Here is an 11,584-nt window from a genome sequence, read left to right as displayed (position 1 = left end):
GGAGACAGCGCCCCGCCGCTCTGCGCCTGCGCGCCCCCGCCGCCGCGCGACACCGCGTGCGAGGGGAGTGACGTGTTTCCGGCGGGGAGGGCAGCATGGCGGCGGCTGAGGCCGCGGCGGCGACGGCTGCCGTGCCCGCACCGGCACCGGCATCGTCGTTCCTGGCCTTGGAGCCGCGGCTGCAGCGCGAGTTCCAGCAGAAAGTGCAGCGGGTCCGCAACAACCGGGCGGCCAAGGTGAGCGGGGGTCTGTGGCGGGGCGGGGGCGGCCTGGCCCCGGCCCGGGCCCGTCCTGAGGCGGCTGCTGTCTGCCCCGCAGGAGGAGCTGACGCCGGGCGTGGTGTACGTGGGGCACCTCCCGCGGGGGCTCTGCGAGCCGCAGATCCACGAGTACTTCGAGCAGTTCGGGACGGTGAGGCGGCTCCGGCTGTCGAGGAGTAAGAAGGTAAGGCGCCGCTGCGGGACCCGGCCGCCTCGCTGCGGGACCCGGCCGCCTCCCAGCTTGCCCGTTGGCCTTCGCGCCGCTGCCGCTCGTCAGGCGCCTGGGACACAGCGCTGCGCCCACAGCCGACTGCCCCAAGGCGGGGCCGCGCAACCTCTTGGAGCCCCCGAGGCTCCTTCCTTGCGCCGGCTGCCGGTGCGGCGAACCAGCAGAGCTGACTCCTCTCCGAGGTGTCCTCAGCAGCCGCGGCTGCCGTTGCCCGCCTGCCTGGGGCGCTGCCTGCCTGCGCACCACGTGGAAACCGCGTTGCAGTTTCATGAGCGGGCGGAGGGGGGCACCGTGCTCAATTGCTTGTCTTAAAAAGAGTACTTCCAAAACGAGCGTCAGGCTGATGGACAGCGCGTGAGGCATTGCCTCTGGGCTGCAAAGGGGCAGGTTCAGCGACAGCTAATGCAGCCCCTCTTTTTCCGTAAGTAAATACACTTCTGTGAGAAGCGTTGCCAGAATACACTAATCCACGGTAGAGCATGAAATGTCATGGAAAAGACTCCGTTTTAGCTTTCTTGTTGCTTTGTGCTCCATAAATGTAACTTCTTCTCATTTCTGGATTTATCGTCGCATTGTAATGCTATGTAAGCTGGGTAACAACAACAGAATAACAGCAATGCAGGGCAGCTTTTTCTTAAGAAATAGGTGTTGGTGAGCAGTTTGTTTCTTATGCAAATAGATACTTACTTACGAATAGCGCCATACCAATATAGGACTAAATCCGGTGCTTTTCATGATTTCGTGGAACTTTGTGAAATTACTTGTGTTTAGCTGAGAATGGGCTATGACTTCAGAAGCATAACATAATTTTAATGTAGTTCTCCAGGTATCGAAGCATTGTTTCAGGTTTCTTTCTGTCGCTGCTTGCAGACTGGAGCTAGCAAAGGCTACGGATTTATAGAGTTTGAGTCCGATGATGTGGCTAAGATTGTTGCAGACACAATGAACAACTACCTGTTTTCTGAAAGACTGCTCAAGTGTAAGTATAAGCTGAACTGTAAGTCCTCTAACGTGCAAAGGAAATCCATAGTTATTTGTGTTATTTTTTTTGACTGTTTGGAGAATCTTAGGGGTTTTTTACGAAGTTTTGTCCCAAAAGGTTTTTCTGTGGGGCTGAGCTTTTCTTCCTTTTCTTCACGTGTAAAGAACATCCCGAGCAGCCTTCTGGTCACTATTGCTGGTTTTTCCTCTAGGCTGGTAATGCTTGTTGTGCAATTGCATAATGTGAAATCTCAGGGAGCGGTGGGGTTTGCTGTGGAGACAGTTCCTTTTACGTGGAAATTCCTTGTCGTTTGTAACTGTTGCAGCTGCTGTCTGTACAGTCAGACATAAGGGGCTTTTTTGATTGAAAGATTAATGAAATTAGCAAGTTTCTCCGACATAGCGATAGCAGCACTTGCTTTGTAAAGGATTATGAGCTATATATGCCTCAACTTCTGAAAAACAAGTTTCTCTGACTGTTTTCTGGGTGAAACTGAGAGAGTGTTCTTTTCTTCCATTCATCCGTTATCAGTTCTCTTACTAATGAGTATTTCGTTACTTTCCATTTTCTCTGTTCATAAAACGCTGTACTATTGCGCTGCCGTAGCAGTGGGTAACGTTACAATGAGAACTGAACAGCGTCGTGTGAGTACATGTGGTGAGAAGTGTATACGTACTGCTCTGCTATAACTTGATGTCACATGTTTATCGTACAGGTCAGTTCATGCCTCCTGAAAGGGTCCATGAAAACCTCTTCAAAAACAGTAACAAAATATTTCTGAAGCCTTCTCAGCCAGCGGTCAGGCGGTACAATAAGATACGTTCACTCGTTCAGAAGGCAAAGATGACAAAGCGACTGCTACGAAAGGAGAAACTTTTACGGAAGAGGCTGGCTGAAAAGGGGCTCGATTATGACTTCCCAGGATTTGTAAGTTTGGCACCGTTTCGATGAGTGTTTTGTGCAAAACGTGTTCCTAAGGTGGTGCTAAATACAAGAAAATCACGTGGTTTGTGTGGAACTGGTAAAAGAGCTGGAGTGCCGGGGAGACTTACTTGTGTTACGAACTGTATAGAAGCTCCTGGAAATTAGTGTAGTGCTGCTGCTGGGTTGTGCTATATGTACATGCGGGTTTACCTTTAGAGAAGTAAATAAGTAACAGCAAAGGGAAGATGTTCCTTTTCTTCTGTTAGTATAAACAGTTGGATATCCTGTAGTTTTCATATTTGGCTGTAGATCACAGAAGAGCAACCGGGCTTTTCCAGGGTAGGTATTTGAAGGCGGGTCCCAAGACTAGAGCTTCCATCCCTAGGCCTTGCCTAAACTAACCAAGCGTATTGCTCATTTGCAGAATGCTTGGGTGAAGTGCTTGAATTTTAAGCAATACTGTTCAACACAGTAATTTTTTTAAATGCACAGTAGCAGCTTTTCTTACATTGCTTTGAGTATTTTTGTTCAAACCAGATCACCCCTGTGACACTGTAAATCATTTTATTAATTCAGACCTAATTTCTGTAGCAAAGATTTTGTAGCTATGAAGCAAAGAAACCTCTGTATACTGTTAAGTGACTGTTTGCATCTTCACACAAGGAGGTTTGTAGTGATCCACCTGATCTGTCTTGCTTCCTAGGCTGCACAGGAGCTTTCCATAAAGAGAAAAAACCTGAAAACATCCAAGAAGTCAAAACTGAACATTTCTTTGAGCAGCCAGGTAAGACCAAACAGCCCTGGTGCTGCCCAGCACCACGCCCCTCCATTCACACTGGGGCAGATGTTTCAGGTCTGCAACTGTTTCCTTCATATTAATTTCAACACCTGGAAACTTGGGTAGCATTTGCTTGAGAGATTTTTGTGCCAAAAGTAGCTCCTTTGAGACGGATTAACACTCTTGAACGGGGGAGGGTGGTTGGATCCTCTCAGTTCTTTCTCTTTGGGAGTATTAGCAGCGAAGGCTTCTGTTCAGCACGTTGTAACTAGCAGTGCTTGTCCCGAGGTGTGTTCAGGCCGCGGTGTGTCTGCTGTCGGCCTCTGCTATTCAGCAGTAACTCGAGGTGGGAGAAGTGCAGGGTGCTGGGGACAGACACCTGTGCACCACCTACGTCTCTGCTTCAGACGGGTACAAAATGATCTCGTTGCTGGCATCCTGCTGTTGGTCTGCGCTACATTATAGTACCAGTCAGTGTTGGAAAAAAGGAAGTTGAACCGTTAATACAGTCTAGTGCTGTCTGTCCCCATTTACATACTCCACTGTCCCTCCTCCCTCGTGCTCTCCAAGCATGGTATTCCAGTATTTTGAAAATGAATGCTAGCTAAAACTAGCAGTAGGATGAAAGGAAAGCTCACGTCATCAAGACTGAGATTTGGAGCACTGACAGTCTGAAAAGTCTGTCAGGTATTAACATTTCTGTTTTGTTTCATCACTGTTGTGAGTTTGGTTTTGGTTTTTTTTTTAATGTTGCTGGGTTTACTTGTGATAATTGGGACAGGGCTGGTTGCGGGGAAGACAGGGTACCATACATTCAGTCAACTGAGTTCTGAGAACTTAACTGAGATAATGAAGGTGGGATGTTTCAGCTCTGCTGTGGGCTTGAATGTGGCATTTCTGTATGCCAGTCTCAAATATACATCCCCCTCACCCCAGTTCTTTTCCTCTTGGCTTTCTTAGTGCTTTAAGTCAGGAAATAGAAAGTTTAGAAAGCAAATGTGCATAATGACATGTTAGAAAATGTGAACTAATTTACATTTGTCTTTCACATATACTTTTTTGAAGATGAGACTTTTGTCTGAAAAAATACTGTCTACAAAAATAGCTAGTTATAAAAACAACTTTTCCTAACGTGTGGAAGTTCTGAAGGAGAGCTGGACTGAGGTGCCTTGTGGTACTGCAGAGGCAGTGACAACTTTCTCTGGCAGATGCTTTGCAATGAATCGTGTTTTTCTGATCTCTTCAGGATCCTACTCCAGTCTGCACTCCAACAGTGCTCGAGCGCCGGAAAGCTGCTCAGGTGGATGATGACGGAGAGGACAATGAAATAACCCTCAGACTGCCTCCTGCCAGTGTTGAGAATGCTGTGCAGAGACCAAAGAAGCAGCCAAGAAAAAGACCAAACCTGAAGAAATAGACTTAAAATTTTGATGGCTGTAGCCATGCTTTTCCTCAACTCAAAAACTGGGAAGGCGGAGCTTCTAGTGGTTCTGCTGCCCTGGCTTGGTTCGTCATGACTAGACTGGTTCAGCCTTTCCTAGGCAAGGAATCTATTCACAAATCCTCCCCCTGTTTAGCCACCAGGGGACCTACAGTCTTCTCTGCCTTTGAAGATATTCTTGACTTTGTGCTCACAAGTGCCCGTGCTGTGACACGCCTACAGTCGCGACAGAACCTTCAGTTAATTCTGTAACTTGTGTCTAGCGCTGGCTGTTTTGAAAGATAACATGTGAGGCTGTCCATTCAGAACTTGCTGATGTGGGCTGTATCTTACATTTATAATTAACGACAGGTTATAAAAAAAAAAGTAACTGTTTTTGAACTGTGTTGGCTCTTGGTAGTGGTTCTTCCATTTAACTGAATGTCTGCATTTCATGCGAGTTCTCACATCGTTAGACAAACAGGGTGAGGTATTTTTTCCCCAAGGAAGACACACCTTGGATTTCATCTCCTGTTTGTGAGCAGTCAGGATCTGCCTGTGCTGTCCAGGGCAGAGGCAGAACACTGCGCTGCCTGGGCGAGCCAGTGCCTTTCAACCCTGCTTTCAGCAGTGCCTGGGAAACTCGGCCTTCACTGAGGGGAGTGGTTGCAGAGGGCTTGGAAAGAACTGGGATTAGAAAGGTGGTAAGAGACAGAGGAAGATGGCTGAAGCCACTCGCATTCAAGATTCCCATTCCTTTCCCTGTGCAGGCAAAAGATTTGTGTTTGAGAGTGCACCCTGCTGTGGGGGACACAGGGTGACTCTTCTGTTGGCTGGTGGCTTAGCCAGAGTCACAGCTACGCTTTCATGCCTCATGCGCTTGTGTAAAAGGCATTTCACACTGCAGAGGTCCCAGGCATGTGTGTACCAATGTACTGCTTTACCTCTGGGCTGCCAGGCAAAGGTAACTTGCTAATTTTCTGGGGTTTTGTGTGCCATAAACGTGCTGTTGCCTGTTCAGAAAATGTTCAAGGACCTGCAAAGTGTGGCTGCTTTTAGAGGGCCTTCTTGCTGAACTGTGGAGGGGAGCAAATGGTGACAACTAGCTTATGTACAGCTGTTCTCAGTGAGCAAAGCTCTTAGAGAAGATGCGTCAGTAGTAGAGCAGTGTGGGTTGTATTAGGAGTTCTGTTGTCCTTTGGGCCCTGCAGCATCTTGTCACTGCATTTTAGTTTCACTGCCTGCATGAAAGAACGATGTCTTCTGCTTCGGGGGTGATAAGCACATCACAATATCGTAATAAGCCTCTGGGTGGGTGAACCAGGAATGGGAAGGCAGGGTTTTGTCACCAGGAGTACGAGTTCAGAGAATTGAGTGTAGCTTTTTGTTGTGCATCAAGATTTATTCTTGTTCCAGCGTAACCTGTCATAGCTGACTGCAGATATCCAGTCCTGTTTGAAGATGCAGTTTGACGGTGCAATTAGAATTTGGATTTTATTGCAAATCCGAGACCTGCAGGAATTCCAGTTTGGGTTTTGTGGCACGTACTTAGCCTTGATCTTTTATTGTCTGAGATGAAACGCTCTCTACTGCTGTTGGCTGCAGGTCAGGCTTGGCAGATTTCAGAGGAAAGCCCAAGTGATAACAACCAGCTGCTCAGGTAGGTGGCTGGCACCAATTTCTTGGCTATTTTAAGACTCGGACTGCTGGCAGAGGAGAAGAAATCTCAGCCGTTGGCCTGGCTACTTCTGTCCTATCTGGCCTGATCACTTGAATAATCATGTGATCGTAATGACATTCGGTGGCTCAAATTAGATCATTCTCCTTTGTGGCTCTAAACTGTTGGGGAAGCCACTTGGATAAGTGCGTCTTTATGCCAAATGCTTGTCATCTTAGGCATGCTAGGGAGATCTGTTGATCAGCCTGATGGTTGTTGACAGTCCTTGCCTTTTAGTAGCAGTGTGGCTGCATACATCTCTAGGCTTTCTTCTCTGTGCATTGTTTGTTGTGAAACAGGCAGTGTTTACACCTCAAACCCCTGGAAAATACATCCTCAGCTAAGGTTTGAGATAAACGTGATCAGAGTGGTTGGCAGAAGTTCCTTATCTGTTAGTAACTGACACGCAGCTCTGAAAAAAAACTTTTCTACCTCGACTTCACACAGCAGAGAGCAGCAGAAGAGAAGCAAAATGCATCTGCCCAGAACGGACCGTTTTCTTTTCAAATCCATATTCCTAACTTTGTGTTGTGCAAATAAAGATGGCTGTTGGGTCGAGATGAACTGGGAATGTGGCTGCACGTTCTCCTGCCTGGAGCCGAGTCTCTTGGGCGCAGTCTGACGGCGGGGGGGCAGCACGCCTCAGTTGTGTGAATGACAAACACAGCACAAGGTTTCCTGGGAAATGACCTCCTGGATTTATAAAAAACCTGTCTAGTCCAGGCAGTTTGGAGACACTGGCTGCATTGGTGTGACTAACGCATCTCTAACACGATTTAAGAATACAGGAGAAACCTGGTATAAATCTTGATCAAATATGCCCATTTCTTTGGTGCTGCCACAAATATTCCTTCCAAGGCTGTTCAGTTAAAGCTGCTCTTAAGAAAACTTAGTTTGTGTAGAGTAACATATCCAGTGCAGTTCCATGTTGACCGAAGCTTGAGCAGCTCCCTTCCTGTGCTTCCCGTTCCAGCCCCTTGGCCTGCATTTTGAACATGGAGTTGCTTTCTTCCTACTCTGCTTCTGTTACCGTGCTGCGCTCTGTGCCCGGTGTTCTGCCCCTGCCTGGAAGCCTGTGTCTGCTTGCTGCTTTCTTCTGTGTTTGACTCTGTGGCTTCTTTTCGTGCTGCTTGCCGTGCCTGGGCTATCCTGTCTAGCTGCAGATCCAGCGACTTACGCTTCCGTAGATCTCTTGAAAAGGTTTGTCCCTTTAAGCTAGCACCCTGGTTGCTGCTCGCTCTCCATATTCGCATGGCAGCGTGAGCCTTGATGGGAAGACGTTCAAGAAAGCTGTGCTTACAATAAGGTTTGCTTCCTGCTGTAATTTTCCTTTCCCTTCCTTTTGTTTATTGGTCTTCCTTCAATTGAGATCAGCTTAGATGGCAAATCTGAAAAGCAAGGAAACAAAATTCTGTGCTGAGTAAAGCACAGCAACAATACCCGGGCTACAGCAAGGAACTCTCAGCAGAAGGGTGGCTTTTCTTGGTGATAGTTTCTGTTTTTAGGCTGCCTGTGTTATTAATACACTGCTGTCCTGGGAGATGTACGTAAGCAGAAATTCAGACACCTGATACTTGCCAAACATAGTTTCCATAGCAAGTGGACAGACGTGCTGTGTCATTAGTTATGCCTCAGTCCTCGCACCGATTTTTATTTCTCGGCTCTCCAGTCGTTTGTTCATTCATCTTGGACAAACACAAACCTCCAGGCCACTGATTTTTGGGCAGGCTGTGAGTTGTTTTTTCTGGGATGCTAGGAGCGTTGGGGCTTTGGTTTCAAGGCATAACTTGCAAGCTCTCTGCCTTTCTGTAATGAAGGACTTTGTGGAGCTGGTTTACTGAACACCTATGTATGTAGTACCGTTTTCAAGCTTCAGAAACACTTAGGTGCTAGCAAAGTCTGCTAATTTACACTCGTTTATTCAGATTTCTCTGTTTTGCAGAAAGGGGAGCTGGGTTTAGGAGTGCACAGCATTTCCCAGCGCATGAAGCACCTGAAGTAAAAGAGGAGTAGGGTGAGGGAGGTGGGGAGAAAAGCAGAATTGGCTGCAAAATAAGAGGGGAGAAAGGAATGATGAAGCCAACGCACACCTCTAGAGAAAAAGGCATTGGTGAATTTGGCAGTGTTAGACTGCTCGAAATTAAAGATGCAATTGATGTTGTTTTGCCTGTTAGATGTACTGTGGGATGCCCAGGCTGCACAGTGCCGTCGGCAGTGTGCTGCAACCCATGGTCCAAGTGCTGGTGCTTGCTCGTGAGCCATGGGTGGAGGAGGAGAGCAGGTTGGGCAAGTGACACTTGCTCTTGCCAGTAACAAGCCTGTTTGCTTGCCTGCCTGGCTTTTAAAATGGCTGCAGCCCCGAGGAACAAGGCTAAAACCTGTCTGCAGATAGCTCATGGCGCAAGGGAGGATTTGTGCGTGGCGCTGAGGGGTGGCATCCTCTCCTTTCCAAGTAAAGCACCAGCGAGGCAGAGTGTAGCTCTAGCAAATTCCTCCTCTCCCAACTTTCCCTTCAGAGTGCTGGGGTGTTTGGTTCTCACTTTGCCTGTGTGATGCAGCCGGCCAGGGTCGAGCTGTGTTGTGTGAGGTGCTGTGCGCATCCCTGCCCTGCGCAGGGTGTTGCAGGTGCAAGCCGGGCCAGCGGGTGACGCGAGCACGGTGGATGTGATCTCCATTAGGTGTTATCCAGGAATACCCACGAGTCCTCCTCTTGGACCAGACTCCTTCATTGCCCAAGATGTTGTTCAAACACATCCTGTTTTCCAGAGTTTACAATCTAACCCACAAAGTCTTGAAATGTCCAACTCCAGGCAGCAATAATCTGCAGTTTCTTGGCCAGAGATAGGCAGGGGACAACCCCAGGGTGCTGCTGGAACGGAGGCGGTGGGGAAGGCCCTTCTGTGCGTCAGGCTGCTGCCTGGCACCACTAATCCAGGCACATCCCTCCCTGCCCGAGGCCAGCAGCTGTCAGAGCAAGCCGAGGAAATGGTTAACTGCATGAGTGAGAATTGCTAAAGTGAAACATTTTCTCCCATGCAGGGTGCAGCAAGGCCTCTCATCACTTCTCCCACCCAGCATTAATTAAGCATATGGCAGGGACAGAGATGCTGGCTGCCCTGGGAGGCTTGGACTGGTTACACACCTGAGTGTCTGTGGCCAGTAGCTGTGTGGCTGTCCTGTGCTGGGAAAGGGTAAGTTACAGAGAAGTTCCTGCACAAGTCTTGGCTCTAGTCAAGGAAGAAAATGCTGTTTATAATTGTCCTCAAATACGGTGTTGAAGAGAGCAGCCAGGATTGTGAGGACGAATGCTGCAGGACTTGGGAGACAGCGAGGTGGGTGTCTGCAGTGAGCCGCGGGCACTGGGGTCACCTCCTTCCCGTGGCTGCGCATTTGACCCTGCACTTGACCCATCACGTGGAGTCTAGGGCCTGGCCTGGATTTAAAACTTGTTGTTTTAAAGAACAGGAAGGAGAAAACCAAATAAAACTGGTTTTTAGAGTAGTGATTCTGGAAAGCCCTGGTTTTTTTTCTGTGTGTTTTTCCAGTGCTGACTGGGAGGAGGGCTTGGTGAGCAGGTACAGACCTGGAAACCAGGCTGCTTGCTCCACAGCGTGGCGTTGCTGCCAGTTTCCTGCAAGTGCTTGCACAAACCCCCAGCTTGCGTGTGTTTTGGTTTCTTTAAAACGAGCAGGGAAGTAGAGTTACTTCTGTCAGGGTGGCTTCGCGAGGCTGAAAGCGTTGCACCATTTTGAGAGTGAAGGCAGTACCTTGCCTCTGCCTTGCTTGCCGGGTGTACTCAGTGTTACTGTTTTCTCGCCCGCTCGCCCTGCAGAAGGCAGTGCGCGGTGGGGAGCGAGCAGGGGTCTGTGCCGGTTGCGCAGCAGCAGTGCAGCTGCTTTGTCGCCTGCAGGATTTTTATTTCTGTTGATGTGAGAGCTGGAAGGGATCCGCTATGCCTTTCCGGCGCTGGGCTGCGTTTGCAGGTCTGCCTGTTAGAAGGGCTGGGTTCATCTGCCCAGAAGCAATGCAAGACAAATCTCTAAGGCTTTTCCCTTAGCTATCCCACACAAAGACATGATGTTTGTGGTTTACTAGCTGGGCAATGCTTAAAGTGCGTTCTGTTGAATTGTATCCTGAAAAACAAACTCCAGGTTTGGAGCTGCTGGAGCTGCCAGAGCTTTGTGACTGGGCTGGCAGGAGCTCTGCGAGCGCAAGGGACTTGTTTCAGAGGCGGTGTGGATTCTCCTAAGGCAAACCTGTCCTTTGGCGTAACGTCAATGCAGCCACATCAGATGAATCACAGCCCAAGTTTTTATCCTGAGAACTACTACCTCAGCTTTTTTTCCCCATCAGCTCCTAATTTTACCAGATGAAATCCTGCCGTGTTAATATGTAGTACAGATTCAATCAGTCGGTTGCTAAGAATCATTTGGAGTCGGTGATTTGGACAATTGGTTTTGAGTGGGCTGCTGGTATATGTTTGCTGTGCTGTTGCTGTTCGATGTCAGCCCTCCCGTTGCATTTTGTGAGAGCTTCCATTAATTTCAGTAGAAATCTGCATTTGGGGTGAAGGGTAACCTAATCTTCAAAAAGGATCTTAATCCACCTAGCCTCTCTTGCAAAGCTCAGCATTTTTTCCTTGTCAGGAGCAGACTGCATTCCTAACCTTGATGTGTCACTTTCCAGTTGGCTTAATATTTGGGTGAGGATAAAAAGGAAATGTTTTGCAAAGATTAAAAGAACCCATGCTGCTAAAGTATGTGCATGTGTGATGTGCACATAGAAAAAAGGAGATATGAGCATAATTGTAAGTGTTCGGGTGGTGGAAAAAAGATAAAATAACACCGGCACATGACTATAGAGAACAAGCACAGGAAGAGGTAAATCAATTTGAAAGAGTGTAAATGGGGAATTATGAGGGAAGAGGAAATGGGGCTGAAATGTTGTTTAATGTAAATTTAGGTGCAAGACAAAAATAAGACTCCTGTTAGTTTGTCCTGTAAATGTCTCTTCCCAGAGGCCTGAGAGCAGCCAGGAAAAACACGGTCTCCAGTGCAAACACGAGACCCGGTGCCTATGCCTTGCTAAGACTGGAGACCTTCTTCTAGGCTACTGCGTTAAATCTAGCTCAGGTCAGAAAGGGTGGAAAGCTGTTGCCAGTAGGCTGGGTTCAGTTTTGGGGGGTTTCAGCTCAGATTCCAGTCACAAACAAAGAATGCCACAATTAACACTAATTGGTACCTTCCTTGATGTTTTGGCCCAGGAGAACGAACC

The 11,584-nt window shown here is 48.2% G+C and overlaps 1 protein-coding gene across 1 annotated transcript; it reads left to right on the top strand.

Annotated features, from left to right (window-relative positions):
* The first annotated feature begins 61 nt into the window (after window positions 1–61).
* NIFK (nucleolar protein interacting with the FHA domain of MKI67) lies at window positions 62–5,000 on the top strand. The gene is made up of 6 exons (XM_087730673.1): window positions 62–236; window positions 319–444; window positions 1,360–1,468; window positions 2,187–2,398; window positions 3,099–3,179; window positions 4,420–5,000. Exons 1-6 carry the CDS (start codon window positions 96–98, stop codon window positions 4,588–4,590), a joined length of 840 nt encoding a protein of 279 aa, XP_087586799.1. The 5' UTR covers window positions 62–95; the 3' UTR covers window positions 4,591–5,000.
* Window positions 5,001–11,584: the final 6,584 nt, after the last annotated feature.

The sequence above is a fragment of the Nipponia nippon genome, unplaced genomic scaffold (genome assembly GCF_047370975.1).
Source record: "Nipponia nippon isolate SJK-2023a ecotype South Korea unplaced genomic scaffold, ASM4737097v1 scaffold_5, whole genome shotgun sequence".
In the NCBI taxonomy this organism is placed as follows: domain Eukaryota; kingdom Metazoa; phylum Chordata; class Aves; order Pelecaniformes; family Threskiornithidae; genus Nipponia; species Nipponia nippon.
The sequence above is the reverse complement of the archived record's forward strand: the minus strand, read 5'-3'. Positions and strand labels throughout refer to the sequence as shown.

Coding starts and splice junctions, on each gene's coding strand:
- NIFK (XM_087730673.1), top strand. CDS start 96: ATGGCGGCGGCTGAGGCCGCGGCGGCGACGGCTGCCGTGCCCGCACCG. Junction 445..1,359: donor GGCTGTCGAGGAGTAAGAAG/GTAAGGCGCCGC, acceptor CGCTGCTTGCAG/ACTGGAGCTAGCAAAGGCTA. Junction 3,180..4,419: donor ACATTTCTTTGAGCAGCCAG/GTAAGACCAAAC, acceptor TGATCTCTTCAG/GATCCTACTCCAGTCTGCAC.